The sequence below is a fragment of the Watersipora subatra genome, chromosome 3, assembly GCF_963576615.1.
Source record: "Watersipora subatra chromosome 3, tzWatSuba1.1, whole genome shotgun sequence".
Lineage (NCBI taxonomy): Eukaryota > Metazoa > Bryozoa > Gymnolaemata > Cheilostomatida > Watersiporidae > Watersipora > Watersipora subatra.
The window spans coordinates 37,840,164-37,864,167 of NC_088710.1; the positions used below are offsets into that span (position 1 = coordinate 37,840,164).

At 37.3% G+C, this 24,004-nt stretch overlaps 1 protein-coding gene across 1 annotated transcript in view; it reads right to left on the reverse strand.

Annotated features, from left to right (window-relative positions):
* Nucleotides 1-6,225: 6,225 nt before the first annotated feature.
* LOC137390578 (microtubule-associated protein futsch-like) overlaps nucleotides 6,226-24,004 on the reverse strand; it is a 78,927-nt gene continuing 61,148 nt past the window's right edge. The window contains exons 29-42 of the mRNA XM_068076908.1: nucleotides 23,836-23,943; nucleotides 22,982-23,108; nucleotides 22,538-22,735; nucleotides 21,699-21,901; nucleotides 20,245-20,566; nucleotides 18,890-19,069; nucleotides 17,515-17,610; nucleotides 15,025-15,154; nucleotides 13,378-13,466; nucleotides 12,468-12,623; nucleotides 10,046-10,258; nucleotides 9,494-9,705; nucleotides 8,243-8,338; nucleotides 6,226-6,603 (exon numbers count right to left, since the gene is read on the reverse strand). Of these exons, the coding sequence (XP_067933009.1) occupies nucleotides 6,358-6,603; nucleotides 8,243-8,338; nucleotides 9,494-9,705; nucleotides 10,046-10,258; nucleotides 12,468-12,623; nucleotides 13,378-13,466; nucleotides 15,025-15,154; nucleotides 17,515-17,610; nucleotides 18,890-19,069; nucleotides 20,245-20,566; nucleotides 21,699-21,901; nucleotides 22,538-22,735; nucleotides 22,982-23,108; nucleotides 23,836-23,943 (2,376 nt within the window). The 3' untranslated portion in view covers nucleotides 6,226-6,357. The remainder of the gene's footprint in view (nucleotides 6,604-8,242; nucleotides 8,339-9,493; nucleotides 9,706-10,045; nucleotides 10,259-12,467; nucleotides 12,624-13,377; nucleotides 13,467-15,024; nucleotides 15,155-17,514; nucleotides 17,611-18,889; nucleotides 19,070-20,244; nucleotides 20,567-21,698; nucleotides 21,902-22,537; nucleotides 22,736-22,981; nucleotides 23,109-23,835; nucleotides 23,944-24,004) is intronic.

A 24,004-nucleotide genomic window follows, 5' to 3' on the forward strand; every position in this document is an offset into this window, starting at 1 on the left:
CTTTTTTAGACACTGGGGTAACTTACTGTAGACCAGCCAACCTCGCTGGATGTAGTACATCAGCTGGCTTGCCACTAGATTAAACGCCAGTGCCTCCTTTAATACCCATTTTCTCTGAGGTGAGATGGGAAGTTCTTCAACTAGCTTCTGAAGCAACAAAGGCTCAGTATCATTTTTTTTTATCAATGAAGGAGCCCAACTGAGAGTGTCAGCGACTGCTTCTCTTCTGGACCATAGACTACGCTATTCGAGAATCTCATCATGCGCAGATAAAACCTTTGCACACGCAATGAAAGCTTGAATAATTCTTTTTGTGACATTATTGCCACCAATGGCATAAGCCATTGGTGGCAATAATGCCATGTTGCCAAAGCTAGGCCATATTGCTTATGTCATATTACCAAAGCTTCTTTTTCCACTTGCGCATATCGCTGTTTGGTTTCTGAGAGAGACTTTGATGCATATGCAATCAGCATGAAGCCGTCGCTTGACCTTTGAAAGAGAGCTGCCCCTAGAAAAAAGGTTGACGCATTCGTGGACAGTCACGTTTCGGCTTCCACATCAAGGGGTACCAAGGCAGGTGCAGACGACATAGTGTGCTTGATAACTTCAAAATTTTTCACTGTTTCCTCGTTCCACAGCCAATCATTGTCTTTAATAAATTAAATAAAATAAAATAAATTGTCTACTTAAATAAAGACTTTAAGTGGACTGTGTCATTTGCCAGCGTAGAAAAGAACTTGCCCTAAAAAATTTACCATATCTGGAAATGTGGATCTTAAGTACAGACTATCTAACCTGTCATCGCTAACTCCTCTTGAACCTCCTATACCATAGCTTTGGATTGACAAAACTTAGCTCAGTGTTCTATTTCTTGCACTTATTGCATTTAGTCTTTGATGCAAAGAAATGGCCCCAAAATGACGCCATTTGCTACACTTGTGACAAGGGTTTTTAAGAACAACTGACTTTGTAAGTGCAGACTCACCACCTGCCTTATGATACTGTCATTGGCGTGACAAAAGGTCTACATTACTAGGCTTACTACTTAAAAACGTCAAAGGGTACATAGCCGCAGCCTGCTCCTGGTTTGCCACATACTGTTTAGCTTTTTGAATGCAAAGCAGTAGGGTCAGATTTGGCACATCTATCAGATAATTACGCAGTTCATTGTCACACACTCCTACCATGATGCAGTCCCGTATCAAATCGTCGTTCATAGCACCATATTCACAGTTTTCGCTTTGCACCTAAAGGTTTACTATGAATTGATGCAGACTAGACGAGCTCCTGAACCATTGTATTAAATACTGATATTTTGAAAATTACATTTTAACTGGCTCAAAATATCTATCAAACATTGTTATGCAATTAGTCAAATTTTTTGCCCAGGCTCTGCCCCATCTGCTCGGAATGTGAACTGTTTATATACAGGCACCGATTCAACGACCATTGCCTTGAGCATGTAAGCAATTTGCTCATAAACTGTAAGATCATCTAGCTTTTTTACTGTTTTATAGACCTCAAGCTGGCCCGTAAGTTCTTTCCATGCTGCAGCTGTAAATTTCAAAAGTTTCATAAATTTATCAGAATCTGCCATTTTGATTTAACAGTAAGATTCCACCATATCTTACATCGACAACCGCAAACCGAAATACACCTTAAATAATGATTTTGACAAATCGAATGAGCAAGTAGTGGCAATACCCCAAAACAAATATGCTTCTATACTACGCTAAGGCAATGTTGAATCTGATCTAATTATCTGATCTTACCTTAGAATCCACAAGGCGTTGGGTAGCCATTGTCATATGTGAGCGGGTATCACACTTGTCAGGACCCTGAGACAGCTTGTTTGCTTGCCTGCAGCAGTGCTTGCTTGTCTTTTTCTCAATCCTTTATGAGCTGGCCCCTGATTTTAACCACCAATCATGCATGTCATAAACACCGACCAATCACAAGAGGTGTTACATCCTTACAATATTCAAGTGTAATCTCGGTCAGCATTTTTTCAACAGCTACAGCTGAGGTAAAATCAGGGCAACCCCCGTACTAAGCCAAGTTGGAACTGATGTTTGATTATAGTTGTCGAGACACCTATAATTAACCACACACTTTGATGCTACTAGCGTAAGAGCTGTCAATTCAGACTCTCTATACCACAGTCGATAACAGATAGTATAAGCGAGCGCAAATCAAACAAGAGCCGATAATTCCGAATAGTCGTAGCCGATAGTAGACTGTGTATATACTAGCGCAACGCCAGCAAAAGCTGACAATATAGACTCTATATCACAGCCGACAACAAACTATGTATAATCCAGCGCAAATTAAGCGAGAGTCAATGGTACAGACTCTATATATCACAGCTGATAGCAGACTGTATATATCAGTGCAACTCTAACAAGGGCCGATTGTTGGAGTTTCACTGATATATACAGTGCAATTAGTCTGCCTATAGCAAACTGCGATGAGCTGCCATATATACTAGAGGCAGCCTATATATGGCAGCCTATAGCAAACTGTATATATCAGTGCAACTCAAACAAGAGCCGATATATCAGACTCTATATCACAGCTGATAGCAGATCAAGTATATACCAGTGCAAGCCTTTAATCCAAGCTGTCTAAGTTACCACAGAAGATGAGTTACACTTCAATAAATTTATTATAGTATCATAGTACGCTTCACTCTGCTAACCAAATTCCGACTGACTCTTAAATCCAAAAACAACTGTTTATATAAGTGAGCAGAAACAAACACAACATATGATTGGTAGTTACAAATAGCTGAAACTTTCAGGTTAAAATGACAGTTATTTTTTAAAAGAACAAGCGCTATTTATCAGTAAATACACAATATAAAAATTTGGCTACAGTTTTGTAACACGTTAATTACGATGGAAAGAAAGTTAATAACAAAACAAAGAGCCAACAAATATTCCTTCTCTATTTTCAGAGATTTTTCTGCTTGTAAGTCCAGCGTATCGCGTGTCTTATAATCCCTTCAGTGGGGGCATTCTGACCTGAATTTATTTCAGCAAGCGCTTTAGTCTCAGTTAGCCGTTGAATCACGTCTAGCCTGTCTTGACAAACTGTTGTTTTTTGCAGAGTTGTCCCTCGTCGAGCGGAGCGAGCAAAACAACGGCTTGTCACAATACACACAACACCTGATGCATCAGCTGCACTGAAAGGGAGTTGTTCTCTTCTGTCTATGCGGCTTGGCTGCAATGTTACGTCGGTCGTTCTATTGGTAATCATAATGGATTTAGCCAAAAAATTTGCATAGAAAAAAATAAGATAAAATCATTAATATTAGCATATCTTTAAACTGCAACTGAGGTTGCAAAAAGTCATACTGTAATGGCCTGATCTGGCTAATGTTGAGCTACTGTAGCAGAGGCCATGGTAATTGAATTTCGGCATCGATATAACTTATCTATTTATAATCTAATTAACTGAAAACAATGAATGAGCCAGCAATGAAACTTAATTTACTTTAGAACAAATAACATTGACTGATTCAAAAATAGAAATAAAACTGACTGAGCGCACCAATGCAACATGTTTAGTTGCTGTTGTTGCCTAAGTTATTAAGTTCTACTAAAGTTTACCACAGAGACTGGTCTCTGGTTAAACGTTTTTATCTTATTCTTTTCTACATAAATCTTTGGCTAAATCCGCTGTGATTACCAATGGCCACCAATGGAGCGACCGACATAACATCGCAGCCAAGCCGCATAGATGGAAGAGAACTACTCCCTTTCAGTGCAGCTGATGCATCAGGAGCAGTGCGTATTATGACAAGCTGTTGTTTTGCTCGCTCCGCTCGACGGGGGAAAACTCCACAAAAACAACAGTTTGTCAAGACAGGCTAAATCACGTCATAATTTGAATGTGCTGATTGTGTACATAAGCTCAGACTGATTCGCTAGTATAGTTTTAGCCTATGGTCCCCTTTTCTCCTTGGCCCTTCTCAGTGCCACCAACATCCTTTAAGGAGTTGCCCTTCGCTTTTGTTGTAGAAAATCCTTTTCATAAATTTTATGCAATTTTACTACATAGCCAACTGATTATTACGATACATCTCAACTAGATGTAATTATTACCGTAATAGTGTAAAAAACATTTTTCGATGCTTTTTTAAGAGTTCTCTACAGACTTCAGATCGCTGTGGTACAGGCATAATTGTGGTTGGAAACTCTTTTTAGCTCAATCAGTAATCATAAGTCGACACTCAACCACTGGCCTACTAATCATAAGTTGACACCCAACTACTGAACTACTGATCATAAGTCGACACCCAACCACTTGCCTACTGATCATAAGTCGACACCCAACTACTGAACTACTGATCATAAGTCGACACTCAACCACTGAACTACTGATCATAAGTCGACACCCAACCACTTGCCTACTGATCATAAGTCGACACCCAACCACTGGCCTACTGATCATAAATCGACACTCAACCACTGGCCTACTGATCATAAGTCGACACCCAACCACTTGCCTACTGATCATAAGTCGACACCCAACTACTGAACTACTGATCATAAGTCGACACTCAACCACTGAACTACTGATCATAAGTCGACACCCAACCACTGGCCTATTGATCATAAGTCGACACCCAACCACTGGCCTACTGATCATAAGTCGACACTCAACCACTGGCCTACTGATCATAAGTCGACACCCAACGACTTGCCTACTGATCATAAGTCGACACCCAACGATTTGCCTATTGATCATAAGTCGACACTCAACCACTGGCCTACTGATCATAACTCGACAATCAACCACTGAACTACTGATCATAAGTCGACACTCAACCACTTGCCTACTGATCAAAGTCGACACTCAACCGCTGGCCTACTGATCATAAGTTGACACTCAACCACTGCCCTATTGATCATAAGTCGACACTCAACCACTGCCCTATTGATCATAAGTCGACACTCAACCACTGGCCTATTGATCATAAGTCGACACTCAACCACTGAACTACTGATCATAAGTCAACACCCAACCACTTGCCTACTGATCAAAGTCGACACCCAACCACTGAACTACTGATCATAAGTCGACACTCAACCCCTAAACCACAGCAGCTTGTATTTAAAGTAGAAAGTATACTAATGCATGATGTAGTACTGGGCAAAATTAGCGCCTTCACAATTCTCATGGCATCTTTTACCTCTAGAAGGCTGTTTTAAATGCTTTGAGATGAAGTTTTAGATGTTATTAAGGACAAGCGGATACAGGAACTCACCAGACCACACAAGCAAAGAAACGCCACATCTATGAATATCAATTTCAGTGTTTGTTTGTTGTCAGCTATTCGTGTGTCCAGTTATAGCAATTAAAATCTAGGACCAAGATACCCACTTCACACTGAAAGTGAACTCGGTACTACAAGTTTTGCAGGCAGGCAAGCTAACCACTACGCCGTCATTGCCATTCTATGGAATAATTGTGTACATACTTATACAGCGCTTGTGAAAATACTATTGGTTACTACTAGTTCGCTTGAAGATCATGATTGCGTGAAAGATCATGCTGTGTAACGGTTGTAACCCTAATTAGATGTATTAGCACAAGCTGGCTTCAGACTGACGGATACCGCTTTTGTTATAGTAAAAGTTTCTATTTTCTCTCTCATCCTAGGAGGTTTGGTCATAATACTCTGCTAGCCATATAGCAGAGCTATAACATAACATAGTGAAGCCATCACATTTGCAATGACATCACATTTTGTAATGTTAGCTATATAGCAAAGTCATATTATTTAATGATACTACCTTTGCCTCAACAGATGCATTTTACCAATTAGCGTCTTCACCCACCTTCAACATGATGCTATCCACTCTCTGCATCTTGGTGACATTCCTAAACTTGTTGTATGAATTGCTATTTTACTTTTGCAACAGTAACAAACTAAAATGCTTAAATGAATGCAAGTTTCAATTTAAGACTAGATCTGCCAGAACATTATAGACATGAGTATGTGAGCTATCCCAGTTGACAGCATTGTTAAAAACTGTTTATCGTCTTAACACTTCAAAACTGCAGGAGAGGCTCTTCAAAAACATCAATTTTATGAATTTCACTATTTTCAACATAAACATGAATAAAACATGTTTTCTTACGCATATAAATAGTATACATTTTGTTGATACATAAAATATGTTTCTTAAAGTTTTTAATAGCAAAGTAGTCTAGAATATTGTCATTGAGCAATAGCATTTGCATAAAATAACAAAAATGTCAGAAAGTGAAAAAATATATAGTGACAAGGGACATTCCTTAACCAACTAACAGAAGTACAAGAAATTAGCATATATGAGATTCTGGTTAAAAGTCAAAGGCAGGAGGTGCATTGTAGTTTACACGCCTGTGAACTGCCCTCTCCAATTGCTGCCTGGCCTGTGCTTTCTTATCCTTGGTCTCATTGAAGGCAGAAATAATGTTTTTGAGAGATTTATCCATACTCTTTTGAATATCATGAACATTTGCATTGAGATTTCTTCTAGGAGTGTTTGCAGTGAAGGATGATTGCGGAGAGCGATATGTCAATGTGCTGCTGTTATCACTATTTTCCTGTAACAAGCATGAAAATAGCAAACAGTTGTACAACAGAGCAAAACATCTGTGTAAATTGGAGCTAATACGATAACTCAAATTGCCGACCAACTTGAGTCACTGTTGCAAGAGCCACACAACCTCGTCTCTCATGGTAGTTATGCCTCTGATAGTAGTTCTGTTTAGGAATATTCTTACTGATTTATTAGTAATTCGGCTTCATGTTATCACTATACAAAACTATACAGAACTAAATGTAACTATACAGAACTAAATGTAACTATACAGAATTAAACGTAACAATACAGAACCAAACGTAACAGTACAGAACTACATGTAACTATACAGAACTGCATGTAACTATACATAATTACATGTAACTATACAGAATTACATGTACATAGGCCACAGAGAATGAGTGGTTAGCTTACGGATATAAGTTATTGTATGGGGGCACATATCCAACGGCTTTGCATAACAAACAGGGTGATTGCGCAAGTAAGTGATTGCCATTAGTTAGTTTACTAAAATTTTCTATTGGCAATGTGCCAGGCAAATAGCAAGCAACTCTCATTACTTCTCATTGCTTATAAGCTGATTTTTAATACTTGGGCAACACCGGGTAGCACAGCTAGTCTAGATATAGGCTAGTCTAGCTAGATATATATATAAACCTCAAAGTTTGTCATCTTTGTGTATGTGTGTAGTTGGGTATGTCCGGCTATACCTATTAAGATCCTTAAATGAAAAGCTTGCTGATTGCTGGATTTGAACTCACGAAGATTGCAACCACCGGTTTCTAATCTAATTTTCTAACCTCAAGTCTATGAAAACTCTTACGATTCATAGCTTTTACTATATACTGTATATACACTTTCCTTGATTGCTCATGCTAAATGATGTATTATTTGAAACTCTATTAACTCTGTGAAACACGATGCTTTTTTTGCATCTTCGTGAACTTCTATTTCCGTTTCTTCGTAAAGTTCAATAGCTAAATTGCAGTCAAGGCTTTTCATGCGGACAATTGTATTATCTCGAGTAGGAATAGCCTCTGTACTCTATCTCATTTTTAAAATTGTACCAGAATCGAGAGGTACCAGTATTGTCGTATTAAAAGTTTTGATGGATAGCTTCTGCTGGAACAGTAAACTTTTTTATACACATGTTTATACACAAATTGTTATTATTAATTCAACATATTCAAGATTTTTATTTTGTTTTCTCAGTTCATATTGATTGTATCATTACCAGAGCATTTTTTATTGTAATCGTAGCAAAAAAGTCTTAGTTAGATATTACTTGCTATTTATTTCACATTTACAATAAAACACTTTTATAGTTGTTCTATTTTGTTTCCTAATCTATTTGATCTACACAAAACATTTTCCTCATGATATGAAGTTTGAAACTTATAATGGTAAATGTTGTATATGTTCAATAAAAATAGATTTTCTGTCCAAAGACCTTTTTATTCCCCGTGCAACGCCGGGCATTCACCTAGTACATGTATATAAATGCAAAGTATAAGAAATGTTAAGTCACATAGGCTATAATCAACTCAACTCAACTCTATCAGGCTTTAGTTGATGGGTGAAAATATTCAGAGTGAATACAAGCAAAAAAGATAAAAAATTCAAATAAAATTCATACTTACCAAGTCACTGAGGTTTCTAGGTGTTTCTGGTGTTGTAGGCGCCTCATCATCTTCATTTCTCCAAGCAACCCTTTTAGTGCTAGCTTCATCCGTTGCCTAGAACAGCATAAAAGTAGTTCAACTAGTGTAAAGGAGTGTAACAAAACAAATAATGTATATCATAAATTTTAACTACTTCATTATTTATAGTTAAATTTCTATTTCAAAATATGCTTTTGCCTTACAATTAAAAAGTTAATACACGTTGTCAAGAAGAACAACATTTATCTTAACTTGAGCTAATACCAAGGATTTGTTTGTTAGTCAACAACAATCTCTCATTACACATTTCTGAACAAATGTTTAACAAGCAGCTCTCTGACTACCGAAAACAATTTAATAAAAACATGAAGGTATCATTAAGACAAGGCTACGAGTGAAGGTATTATTAGGATTAGACAGGGCTACAAGTGAAGGTATTATTAGGATTAGAAAGGGCTACGAGTGAAGGTATTATTAGGATTAGACAGGGCTACGAGTGAAGGTATTATTAGGATTAGACAGGGCTACGAGTAAAGATATTATTAGAATTAGACAGGGCTACGAGTAAAGATATTATTAGGATTAGACAGGGCTACGAGTGAAGGTATTATTGGGATTAGACAGGGCTACGAGTGAAGGTATTATTCGGATTAGACAGGACTACGAGTGAAGGTACTATTAGGATTAAACAGGCCTACGAGTGAAGGTATTATTAGGATTAGACAGGACTACGAGTGAAGGTACTATTATGATTAGACAGGGCTACGAGTGAAGGTATTATTAGGATTAGACAGGACTATGACTGAAGGTATTATTAGGATTAGACAGGACTTCGAGTGAAGGTATTATTAGGATTAGACAGGGCTACGAGTGAAGGTATTATTAGGATTAGACAGGGCTACGAGTGAAGGTATTATTAGGATTAGACAGGGCTAAGAGTGAAGATATTATTAGGATTAGACAGGGCTACGAGTGAAGGTACTAGTAGGATTAGACAGGGCTACAAATGCTGAGCTGATGAGCTCTGTTGGTGCCTTTTCATTTTATAAAAGTCAATTCTAAAGAAATTCTCTGCCAAAATGCAAGCTCTCTGACAGAATAATTAAAGGAAAAAACTGCATTGATACATTTTGGCCTCAAAACATATCTGCAACTGATATTCTAAAAAGTTCTTTAATTGAAGCCTCACGGAAGTCACGGGCCATATGAATCGAAAACAAAACATCCTACCGCATTCTGGAAGTGATTATCTGTTGACTGAACTCGACGAGGGGTAACAGGAAGTAGCTCTGGAGTGTCCATAAGAGACGGGAAATCAAACTTGGGTAAAGATCCACTTCGGGTGAGAGCTTTTGCTCGCTTGAAATTGATCGGCTCAAATTTGGAAGGTTCCGGAACAGGACCGGTGAAAGGAATTGTGAACTGAGTAGAAGCGCCACCACCTGAACAATTGTAAATTAGTTGACAATGTAGAATACATCTAGAATGACTTGGAAATACACAATTATCCTAACTCTAATGTTACTGTGTGGCCGTTTAAATAATTTGAAGAGTTTTAAAGATTATCTCCTCAATGTGCCATACTTGACCATCAAAGTTTTAATTCTGACAATCGAAAACTATTCATTCGATGGTATTGTCTAATCAGAAAATTTGAATTTATATGGCTAACCAATCAGAAAACCTTTCATTGGTTTAGATGCCCTATGTAACCCTTTGAATATATATTATGTGCCAATAAAATTTTATAAACTGTCGATATGAACTATGTGACTAGCTCACCCAAAATGTGTCGATGAGGAGCGAGTCGAACAACGTGATAGTCTGTGCTCTTTGTACTCGCTGCAATTGGCTGACTATGAGATGGCGGAGTTGTGGCCTTTCGCTTTGGTTTGCTCCGCTTTTCTGATCTCTTGAGCTCTTCTTCCAGCTCCTGTTTGGCTTCTTGGAGAAACCGCGCCATAATGTCATCATTGCTGCTATAGTTGTGCTTGTCTAAACAGGATAGACATTATCAGCAGATTAAAAAGTAACCCTTGCTAAAGAAGACTATTTTATATATTAATACGATAGTGTGTGTTCATTCAGTGTGCATCATTTTTCAGCCTCGATTACAGTTTGAAACAAAAAATTGTTACAAACAGAATTTTTACTAGAAACATTCAGTTTAGTAAACAGACACTATAGCATCAGCGCCATGGGAATGCCTTCTAGTTGTGTGTGGCTATAAGTCATGAAATTGGTAGGCGAGTTTGGTTTGTAAAATGGCTTGAAATATTTTTCAAACTGAGGTCATTTAGTGACCTAAAATTAGTTGGCATAAAAAAATTTCACTTTTGATACGAGTAGCTTGAGATTGTTAGTTGCAGCCTTAACTTTATGATGCAACTAAAAAAGGTGTAAGAGTGTTCAACTGGCTAAAAGCAGAATTATAATATATTAATCATTTTAAAAGCAGAATATAATAGTATAATAACTTAGCAGGATGCTATGTTATCCCACGACCAAAGCGATTGGTTAGGAGATTTATGGTAAAGCACATGTGCACACAACTTCCGAAAATTATTCATTAACGGCCGTCGCAAACCCTTGTACCAAAATCTTATCAACAAATTTAACCATTTTGGTGTAGAGTCGTTTAAATATAATAACGATACAAAATACATATAAACCTTTTTAAATATGTTTCTAAGTCTTTGAAAGGATACCGCAAGACCCTAAAACTAACCCATCTAATCGGATTATACATAAATAGACAGATTAATTCGGCCTTAAATAAAAATTTAAAAGCCTATTGTAATTAAAATTAAAACCGGCATATGAAACGCCAATAAAGCCGTGCGACAGAGAGTAGACATATTAAGTTGCCAGCATTTTACGAGAAAAACGAGGACATTTCACCCGTCTATAGCATTGTTTAATTGCCGAAGGTTTGTGTAATTAATGTAGACTGTTTGAGGCGTAGACTGATTTACTGGTAAAAAAATGTGATACACAGTTCATTAGCCTACGTTTTTCGTCCAATTACCGAAGGTTTTTTAAATTATCTAGAACAAAAACCAGATTTCCTTACATTTATCTAAAAGCTAGGGCCGAACTACAATGCCCCTTTGTGACAATAATATTTCTTTATTTCACTCCAGTTTGTAGAACACTTCCAGACGCGTGAATGTTAATGATTGCTTTTTGTTACATATCGCTGTATGTTCGAACAGTTTATCAGCCGACGTTTTTTGTCCAATTACCGAAGGTTTTTTAAATTATCTAGAACATTAGCCAGATTTCTTTACATCTTATCTACAAGCTAGGGCAGAACTACAACGCCCCTTTATGACAAGAATATTTCTTTATTTCACTCCAGTTTGCAGAAAACTTCCAGACGCGTGAATGCTAATGCTTGCTTTTTGTTACATATCGCTGTCAAAACCATTCTACATTCACAACACAACCAACTTTCAAACTGTATATTACACGGCAGCTTGCTGTTTAACTTTTAATATTGCATTTCAGAGACATAGTAAACATATTTCTTTATTGCTGTTGTTAGTTAAATTACTTACAGTAGGTTAGGGCTACAGCTTGAATTAATAATTATTTTATTGCTGTAAAACATAGGTTTGAGATAGTAGTAGATTAGGTCTGATTTTTATACAACCTTTTGTTTTGCATAATTGACCTTTTGAATTTCATTTAAAAACAACTTAACAACTACCATGAACATACATCTTTAGTTAGATGTTACAGGCAAAGCCTACAACATCTAACTAAAGAATTCTACTTTTGTAGAATTCTGACCTTTTGTAACTACTTTTTCAACAACCAGCAGTACCCTTTCTTTTTTCCAATATCACTTTGGTTGTGGGCTGTATGACAGGGGAATTTCTAGTTATACTATTATTATTATTGTATTATTAGATGCTACATGTATGTATCTTATTGCTTTTAAGAGAACTGACATCGCTGTCAAATCATAATGCAAAATGTTCAAGTGTCTCGGTATCCAGCTGATCTATTGCCGCCGTAATAACCTTAAACAAGGTTTGAACTCTAGCTCCAGTAGCGATATTTAAATTTTCTCGTGTCACCCATAATAATTATGCCTTTGGTCTCTCACTCCTCAACTATTGACCAATCAAAAGGTTGAATCCGATAGCGTGTAGTCGTGCAGCCAACTGACAAGGCGCTCCAGTTTTGATCAACTCACTGTAGTAGGAGAAGTTGTCTCCCGCCTTATGTCCAGCTCTCCTAGGGCTAATTTCATGACTCTTTTTATCAGGTCCTTTTGTTGAATTCCTGGCGCTCTCCTCTGTTATCGGAGACATCGCTGTTGACTTGGGAATTGTCTTCTCTAAAGCTATGCCTGTAACGCAATACAAACTGATGTGGCTCCCTCCCTCCTTAAGTATACATTCATTCTTACATGTAGATGAGCTCTTTCATAATTATCAACTGTTATAAGTAGTAGAGTCTGAGCAAACTCTCAGAGATCAAGTATGCTTAGCTTACTGCAAGCAGAGGCTGTGTGTTTGTTTAAAAGCCAGTGTTGTACAAACAATGGCTCTGTGATCTTGGCTGGACATGCCTCCAGTAGCAAGAGAATTTCAACAACCGGAGACATGCCCAATCACGGAAAGCAATTTAAGGTTGGATGTTATTCCTGTCACCAACAGTAAACTTTTTTAAGAATTGATCCCAACTTGTTGTTTGCCGATTACGCTCTCTAGATCATTAGGCCATGGCTACTCTCAAGTTTACAAGTACAACTTATAAGAAAGACGACTCCCACCAATGATATTAAACTAGAATATTTAATTTATTTTACACGAATTGTTGGAAGCACCTACAAGACAACTTTACCAGGTTGATAGTATTTTGGGCTGAAGAAACATTTTTGCTCAAGTTGTTAACAATATTCTAATCTTCAACTTGGCAGATAACTCGCACAGTTTTAAAAGCCTGTATTACCGATAGTTGATTAATCTATCCTGACCTTGATACAAATGTCTAACTTATCTCTTATACGCTCATGCTTCCAGTCAAGCAATAGTTAACATATATACTTGAGTGCTGCAAACTGCTAAAATCATGCTATACATTACACTTATTATGTTTACCCGAGTCATTGGAGCTGATGCTATGAATACTAGGTAATGACAAACTTGTTTCATCGATATGTTCATCTTTAGGTTTGTCTCCACTTGTCCTAAAACATTGAATAATCCCATCATGCTACACTGCGAAGTGCAAAAGAGAATTCTAAAAATTTCTTGATCAGCTGTTACCTCCTGTTTGTGTACATAACTTTACTAACAGCTGTTAGAGTGCCTATATCTTATGTATTTTACGGCATGTTCGGACTGTACGGAGTACAGTGTACATACTGGCACGCTGTACAAGCCTAATATTGTATATATAATAGAGATAACCCTATACATGAGAGATTCTCTTCTCTCGTCAGTTTCTTTCCCAAAATCGGCAAGAGAGAAAATTATACCATCAAAGCTAACTACGTGGCTCCCATTATTCAAATCAAAATGTGAATAAATGTGGATGTTATGTTACATTATGTGGAATTTATGTTATGTAGAATTTACGCTATTATAGTAGGTTTAGGTTATAGTAGGTTTATGTTATAATAGGTTTACATTATAGGAGGTTTATGTTATAGGAGGTAAATGTTATAGGAGCTTTATTTTATAGGAGGTTTACGTTATAGCAGGTTTATGTTATAGGATGTTTATGTTATAGTAGGCTTATGTTATAGTAGGTTTATATTATAGGAGGTTTATATTATAGTAGGCTTATGTTATAATAGGTTTACATTATAGGAGGTTTATGTTATAGTAGGCTTATGTTATAATAGGTTTACATTATAGGAGGTTTATGTTATAGTAGGTTTATGGGAATGTCTGCTGTAGAAGGTGACGACTAAATAATAAATGTTTGTCACAATTGAATCTCAATAAGTATGAAATAAATCTACCGTTTAATAATAATAAATCTAATGTTTATTGATTCTCAGTGTTTTTGCTGATTTTACTTTAGAATACTGCCAAGTAATGCTTTTTCAAAACAATTGTTCATATGAGCAATTGAGATATCCAGATATCTCAATTGCTAATATGACACTGTAGGAAAGAGCCAGAAATGTCAATTGCTAATATGATCTGTAGGAAAGAGCCAGAAATGTCAATTGCTCATATGACCTGTAGGAAAGAGCCAGAAATGTCAATTGCTCATATGACCTGTAGGAAAGAGCCAGAAATGTCAATTGCTCATATGACCTGTAGGAAAGAGCCAGAAATGTCAATTGCTCATATGACCTGTAGGAAAGAGCCAGAAATGTCAATTGCTCATATGACCTGTAGAAAAAAGCCAGAAATGTCAATTGCTCATATGACCTGTAGGAAAGAGCCAGAAATGTCAATTGCTCATATGACCTGTAGGAAAGAGCCAGAAATGTCAATTGCTCATATGACCTGTAGAAAAGAGCCAGAAATGTCAATTGCTCATATGACCTGTAGGAAAGAGCCAGAAATGTCAATTGCTCATATGACCTGTAGGAAAAAGCCAGAAATGTCAACTGCACACCTTCCTAATCACGGGCCCCCAGCTGGGTTTTAACACTCAACCTTAGTACAAGGTACAAGGAGTGCTAAATCTAGTCACAGGTACTGTATGCTAGTCTCTTCACACTACGCAACAGGTTGATAAAAAGCACTCATATCAACTACTGCCTGAGTATGTCGGTGAACACTCACATAACAGGAGCTATCTTGGGAAGAGCGGATACAGAAGACGTAGACTTGGTGCTCTTGGCAGAGCCCTCGCGGCTTGGAGCCGCTGATTCTATTGGTGGGAATCTTGATCCCGAGTCAGGTCTGATATCTTCTATAAGCAAAAATTTCCTTTCTGTTTCAAATCGTAAATCAAGTGAGTAGCTATTTAAAAATAGAAAATAAACAATAAAAATGAGATGTTGTAATACATGTGCGCAAGAGAAATATTACCCTTTTGTTTCAGACTGACTCGCTCTGCAAATATAGAGTAGTCACTAACAATAGAGACGTTACTAAACACTTGGTTAAAAGGCTTGATCGTTAAATACCAGGAGGTCAGAATGAAACACTACTGCTCCATGGATTAACTATGTAATAAATTGATTTTCTGTGGCATGTTAGAACAACACGTAGCATTTGGTTGAAATAAAGTTACGATGATAGGCAGCCCTCATCTTTGTTTGACTTGTTTTATAAAAATGCTGTTCATAGCACTTTGACTCAATTCAATTTCATTGGTGCCTTTATTACTGACATAAGTATCAAATGGCTGTTTTCAACAAGTCTTTGACAGCTGTTTTCAAGTATCAGATTTGCTGTGACACTATTTTACTTGCATGAAAAAAAAAAATATATATGTATACCTTGAATATCATATATATGTATCCAAGTATTGTATGCCTTTAATAAAACTCTCACTATTGACTACTTATATAGTGCTAAAACAAAAAAAAGATTAAAAAATGTTTACTATGATTTGTTTTCAAGGTGTTTTTATAACTGCAAAAGTAGACAATTGAAAAATGTATTTTATTGATCTGATAATTGAATGATTTATGAATGGTTGATGACTTATAGAGAGACAGGAAGCACAAAACAAAACTACCTACTATACTAGTCAACTAACCGTTGACTTAGTATAAAACCAAGACCTTCCATAATCTGACAAGTAAATCTACAGAAACCTTTTTTATGATACAGAAAGATTTTTATGAAAAGTTTAAAGGTCGTTAACAAACACGAATATAATACAATTCGTTACTCACTTGTTTGATAAGTAAATAGAAAAGAAGCTCAAAGCTGACTGACTAGACCGAGCTGTCAGCTGCTGTCCATTTAGCCGAGTGTGCATAAGCCCCATAACAGACACAACTAGCACACACAAACATCTACATCCATTCTATTATGCCAACGGCCAGAATATTAAAGGAACAAAGAAATTCTCATTGATTTACCCTGTGCACATAGCAACAAACAGTCTTCTGTACTAGTTACATAGAGAAGAAAGCAAGGACAAATTGATCTTATTGTTTTTTGGAATGTCAGCCACGGGCATGGCATAATAAATACACATAACATTAATTGAGCGTTTTATTGGCCAATCATATAGGAGGAATTAATATTGTGGTAGCTGTGAGTTATATTGACCTGGAGAATAAAAGGTGGCATATAATAGTTAACTATAATGCCAATTGTTTGTTATATCGACCAATGACTGAGCTGTCAAAAAATCAGGAGCAATGATGTCGAATCATTGGATATTGTCATTCCTGTCTTAAGTGGAATAAGGAGGACATATGACCAATTAGTGTCACTTCTGCTTTATCAATAACTTTATGTACTAACTTATAGATTCTGAAGGCAACTAAAAACAAATGCAGAAGAATTTGTTGATAAGCAGAGAAAAGAACAAACAAGATTGAACATGAAAACTTATGCCAATGGCAGAGCGTATTATTTCTAAATTTTGTATATACAATATATATAATACTATATATCATAACTCCTGCTAACCAACAGATTATTTTTAGATTTTATACTAATAAATCCAGCATCCCAAACCTGTACTGGTAAAATTTTCAATAATAGAGAGGCTGCAACTTTGCGGATGCGCGGTAGTGACAGAGCATACCTATAAGGTGTACGGTAGTGTGACAGCATACCTATAAGGTGTACAGTAGTGTGACAGCATACCTATAAGGTGTATGGTTGTGAGAGAGCATATCTATAAGGTGCACGGTAGTGTGACAGCATACCTATAAGGTGTACAGTAGTGAGAGAGCATACCTATAAGGGGTGCTGTAGTGAGAGAGCATATCTATAAGGTGTATGGTAGTGAGAGAGCATACCTATAAGGTGTATGGTAGTGAGAGAGCATACCTATAAGGTGTACGGTAGTGAGAGAGCATATCTATAAGGTGTACGGTAGTGAGAGAGCATACCTATAAGGTGTACGGTAGTGAGAGAGCATACCTATAAGGTGTACGGTGGTGAGAGAGCATACCTATAAGGTGTACGGTAGTGAGAGAGCATATCTATAAGGTGTACGGTAGTGAGAGAGCATACCTATAAGGTGTACGGTAGTGTGACAGCATACCTATAAGGTGTATGGTAGTGAGAGAGCATATCTATAAGGAGTGCTGTAGTGAGAGAGCATACCTATAAGGTGCATATCAAAGCCACAAATTTTACCTTTGTTTATGAGTGAAGGTAATGGTGCATTAGGTCTTTCGTCAGCATCCTTTTTCTTGTCCAGTTCTCCTGTTTTGGATTGTTCCGAAGCAGTTGCTAAAATATCGGAACAATTATCTACAGTACAGCCATTCTGTCGGTTAAAACACTTTAATAACTGTTTGAGTAACAGCCTATCGGCATATGATTTTGTGGGAATATTTTCTAGAATATGAGTCTATAATCATATGAGTACATGATAATTGAGTACATGATAATATGAGTACATGATAATATAAGTACATGATATGTGAGTACATGATATGTGAGTACATGATAATATGAGTAAATGATAATGAGTACATAATAACATGAGTACATGATAATTGAGTACGTCATCTTATGAGTACATAATAACATGAGCACATGATCTTATGAGTACATGATAATATGAATACATGATCTTATGAGTATATATATGATATGAGTACATGATAACATGATTATGTGAGTACATGATAATATGAGTACGTGATCTTATGAGTACATGATAACATGAGCACATGATCTTATGAGCACATGATCTTATGAGCTCATGATAACATGAGCACATGATCTTTTGAGTGCTTGATAATATAAATACATGATCGGTAACGGTGCATCTTAGGTCAGTACAACGCGCATGCAACGTATGCGCAACGCACATACAAAGCACTTGCAACGCACAAACATTGAGGATACAATGCGCATACACTATCATCACAACCACATACAACAGTCAATAGAAAATAAATAGAATACTCTGTGTAATGTTTTACACCTGTTTTATTCACAGACTATAAATATAAATAGAATATTGAATAATAATATAAAATTATTACTACTATTATTATTATTACACATTAATATTATTAATAATATTAATGTGTTAATAGTGTCACGTTGTGGCGCATGCGTTGTTACTTACTTGTGTCGGCATTGTATCCACAATGTTTGTGCATAACAAGTGCCTTGTATGTGCGTTGCGCATGCATTGTACCGACCTAAGATGCACCGTTACCGCATGATCTCATGAGTATATATATGATATGAGTACATGATAACATGAGCACATGATCTTATGCGCACAGGATCATTCGAGCGTCTCAGCATTTCAGTGTATCCATATATAAAATCATGGCCCAACCTTTATAGTTTTTTATATTGCTTGTCATAATGAATTGAAATATTTTTAACCATTCCTCTCTATAGCCTGCCAAGTTTTTATAAATTACAAGCATGAGAGATTCTCTTCTCTCACACACTAACATACATGACAATGTATCGGTGTAGTTTTTGGAATAAAATATGCTCTGATGCACATCAAGAAAACTTAGCACAAAAAAACACTAGCTACCTTTTTCAAGTGTCTCATCACTGAGTTTTATTGGAGTTTGCTCCACCTTGTCACTTTTAGCCGCAGTGTTATTGACATTTGCGTCTGGTTTCACTTGAGCTTCTGTGCTAGTCGTATAATCTGGCCTAAACTTCGGCTCAACGACACTAAGGCTTGGTGCCTCTTTTTCCAGCCGGGGCTCTAAATAAACATGAAAACATACTATGGCAAAATGCGGAAACTTGTGAAACACTACATGGGCCACAAGCTGTGAGACACTACATGGGCCACAACTTGTGAAACACTACATGGGCTACAAGTTTAGAAACATTACATGGGCCACAAGTTGTGAGACACTACATGGGGCACAAGTTGTGAGGCACTACATGGACCACAAGTTGTGAGACACTACATGGACCACAAGTTGTGAGACACTACATGGACCACAAGTTGTGAGACACTACATGGACCACAAGTTGTGAGACACTACATGGACCACAAGTTGTGAGACACTACATGGACCACAAGTTGTGAGACACTACATGGACCACAAGTTGTGAAACACTACATGGACCACAAGTTGTGAAACACTACATGGACCACAAGTTGTGAAACACTACATGGACCACAAGTTGTGAGACACTACATGGACCACAAGTTGTGAGACACTACATGGACCACAAGTTGTGAGACACTACATGGACCACAAGTTGTGAGACACTACATGGACCACAAGTTGTGAAACACTACATGGACCACAAGTTGTGAAACACTACATGGACCACAAGTTGTGAGACACTACATGGACCACAAGTTGTGAGACACTACATGGACCACAAGTTGTGAAACACTACATGGACCACAAGTTGTGAAACACTACATGGACCACAAGTTGTGAAACACTACATGGACCACAAGTTGTGAGACACTACATGAACCACAAGTTGTGAAACACTACATGGACCACAAGTTGTGAAACACTACCTGGACCACAAGTTGTGAGACACTACATAGGACACAAGTTGTGAAACACTACATGAACCACAAGTTGTGAGACACTACATGGACCACAAGTTGTGAAACACTACATGGACCACAAGTTGTGAGAGTTTAAAGTTTCAAAAAGTCTGGATTGCTAGAAAATCCAGACATAAGCTTTGGGGAAATTTATGGTCCTTAAGTCATGCTCTATGTGCGCTCAAGTCATGCTTTACACATGAAAGTTTGTGTACCATAAACATATTTTTCATGAAAACAGGACAGAATATACACATATTCGGTCATCTTATAATTTAATTGTGGCTTAAAACTTTGGGGTGAAAGGGTGTAAATCTAATAAGCTTTTAATAAAAACTGAGATGAAAAATCTACATTACCTTTTCTTTCTTGGATGTTTTCTAGCGATGGCAAAGTATCTTTGCTAGCAGTTTTTCTCTCTACTCTAGGCGACAAGGAAGAACCACCTTTCTTTGCAGCTGTTGGTTTTTTGGGTACCTTGGGTGATAAAGTTGGAGGACCTTTCCGCTTCACAGCGGGACTCTTCTTGTTTGACTTTATAGATAAATTGCTAGCTTCTCTAAACAGACCAGTTTGAGACACATTGGTTTTCTCCCGAGATGCGAGTTCAGGTTTGGAAGGGGTAGACTTTTGACGTGACACTCTCGGTGTTGAAGCGTTAGCGCCTTTAGACTTGCCAGGCTAAAATCAGGAAACACCAATAAGCATTATTCATTATACACAGGCTGTATTTACATATGCGGATTTAAGCAATGAAAATTATTTTTGATTTAATTTATTTTCAATAAGGCAATCAGAGAACACAGCTTTAAAATGTTTATTCAAAGCAAAAATCAACTAAAAGTGTTTAAAAACAGCAATAAAGACCAACTCCGAAATTTGAAACATCAATCAAGTCTAAAATGAATAAATTCAAATAATCGATCACAATGGTGTACAAAAGTTCCAACTTCGATCTCCAAGCGCAAACTTGAAACTACAGTCCAACAAGTGATATCTTTTGTTGCACCTACATGTAATTTACAAACATAGTTTTAACTGTTGATGTAAAACTCTAGATAGCATACATAGATGTGGACAATTATAGTCTATCCTACTCCTACCATAGCATTACAATCATAGATGTGAACAATAGTCTATCCTACTCCTACCATAGCATTACAATCATAGATGTGGACAATAGTCTATCCTACTCCTACCATAGCATTACAATCATAGATGTGGACAATAGTCTATCCTACTCCTACCATAGCATTACAATCATAGATGTGAACAATAGTCTATCCTACTCCTACCATAGCATTACAATCATAGATGTGAACAATAGTCTATCCTACTCCTACCATAGCATTACAATCATAGATGTGAACAATAGTCTATCCTACTCCTACCATAGCATTACAATCATAGATGTGAACAATAGTCTATCCTACTCCTACCATAGCATTACAATCATAGATGTGAACAATAGTCTATCCTACTCCTACCATAGCATTACAATCATAGATGTGAACAATAGTCTATCCTACTCCTACCATAGCATTACAATCATAGATGTGAACAATAGTCTATCCTACTCCTACCATAGCATTACAATCATAGATGTGAACAATAGTCTATCCTACTCCTACCATAGCATTACAATCATAGATGTGGACAATAGTCTATCCTACTCCTACCATAGCATTACAATCATAGATGTGAACAATAGTCTATCCTACTCCTACCATAGCATTACAATCATAGATTTTTGCTATTATTATTATTCATGGTTATTCTTAATACATCAACTCATCAGCTTCACAAGACTGACCTGTTCTTTTCGGGTTAGTGACTCAGACCTAGTCCTTTGTCTACTGGGTGCTGCCGGCTTTCTCTCCAATGAGCTGTGCTTGACCACTTTTTTCTTTATCTCTTCCGTTGGCTTTTTCTTTGTGTCGTCCTTTACCTTAGCAACCTCTTCTTCCGCCTTGACCTCTTCCTCCTTGACTTCTTCAGCAGGCTCAAGCTTTGGCTCTGAAGAAATTTGAAGTATTATTTAGTAATCACCGCCCACTTCCCTATTAGTCATGCTCTTCTAAAATATCTAATTAAAATTGAAACCAACTTGGACTCTTCGTACCAGATGCGCTACGTTTTGCCGATGGAACTCATTTATAGTTGCTCAAAAGCAAAAGTAAAATAGTTTTACTATGCAAACATGCTCATTAAGACGCGTTCGCCGAGACACGCTCGCCGAGACACGCTCGCCGAGACACGCTCGCCGAGACACGCTCGCCGAGACACGCTCGCCGAGACACGCTCGCCGAGACACGCTCGCCGAGACACGCTCGCCGAGACACGCTCGTTGAGACACGCTCGCCGAGACACGCTCACCGAGACATGCTCGCCGAGACAACATGTACCATAATGCCTCAGCTGGTCTACTGTTTCCATTTAGTATCTTGAAGGAGAGATAAGAATGCTTGGGTTTGCTTTTGCGAAGTTAGTCCTTGACTTCTAGACGCTCTACTAAAGACATTTCTAATAAAATCTATCTAAAATTAACATTATTCTCATTCAATCTTCAATATTTCTTTTTTTCTCTGTCATTTCATCTATTTTTATTATTTATACGGTTAGTACTGTTAGCGCTATAGGTAAACAACAAACCTTCCTCCTGAACTGGTCCAGGATTTAGTTCCTCAGGTGGTGTCTTTTTCTTAAAACTGAAGAAGTTGAGAAACTTTTTGAAAGCAGATGTCTTAGGTGGTGGCTCCTCCAGTTTGGTTGGTTCCTCCAGTTCGGTTGGCTCAACTAGCTCTAACTCTTCAGAAATAGGAGGTTCAGCAACTTTGTCCTCAGGTAAATCTAAAAGAGAAAAAAAGAAATTCAAACACATCTTTGCTAATATGACACCTAAAGGTCAAATAGATACAGACACAGTTGGGTGTTTGTCATCTAGGAACCTGTAATGCAGACACAGCTAGGTGTGTGTCATCTAGGAACCTGTAATGCAGACACAGCTAGGTGTGTGTCATCTAGGAACCTGGAATGCAGACACAGCTGGGTGTGTGTCATCTAGGAACCTGTAATGCAGGCGGAAGAAAAAGGTACCTGAGTCCTCTTTGGTCATGTGGCTCACAATTGTTGGTTCAGGAGATTTGATTGATGTGACAGTAATTGATCTCTTTGCTGCCTCCGGCCTTGCAGTTCTTGGAATACTAGCATTGGGCTTCGTTATCTGCAATATATAGCAATATATAGCAATATATAGCAATGAGCAGCAAAAACGCTTACAAAACTTTATAGTTGTAAAATTTATTTATACCAAAAGTCAGCTGGTCGATAGATACTCCTTTAATGATGCTACCATCCAGCACAGATATGTAACTTTTACTTACTCAGGCTGCAGCAGTGTCTAACTGCATAGTTAACAATACTTATTACAATATTTTACCAAATTTATACGCAGGTAATCTATATGCAGGTAATCTATAACAGGTAATCTATATGCAGGTAGTTTATACGCAGGTAATCTATATGCAGGTAATCTACACACAGGAAATCTATATGCAGGTAGTCTATACGCAGGTAATCTATATGCAGGTAGTCTATATGAAGGTAATCTATAAGAATTTTTGCACAAACACTTCAACAATTACAATATATCTAGCCAGACATAGAAGGTTAAACATTCACGCTTGAAATCAACATTGTCTAGAACAGTGAATGATGTTGTCAATGGCGGTCGATAGGATTGCTAACTCAATTGAGCTGAGATGGAAATCAGGGTCCCATTCTATCTTTGGCATTACTTTAGCAATATTATAATAATATTGTATGCATGGAAGCAAAAAACTAATAAAAAATGTGTTAGAAGACAATAAATGGTTAGGAGAAAGCAGAATATTTACCTGCACCAACACAACCTACATATTTACCTGCACCGACACAACCTACATATTTACCTGCACTGATACAATCAGCCTATTTACCTGCACCGACACAACCTGCATATTTACCTGCACCGACACAATCTGCATATTTACCTGCACTGACACAACCTGCATATTTACCTGCACAAAAAAAATCTGTATATTTACTTGCACCAACACAACCTGCATATTTACCTGCACC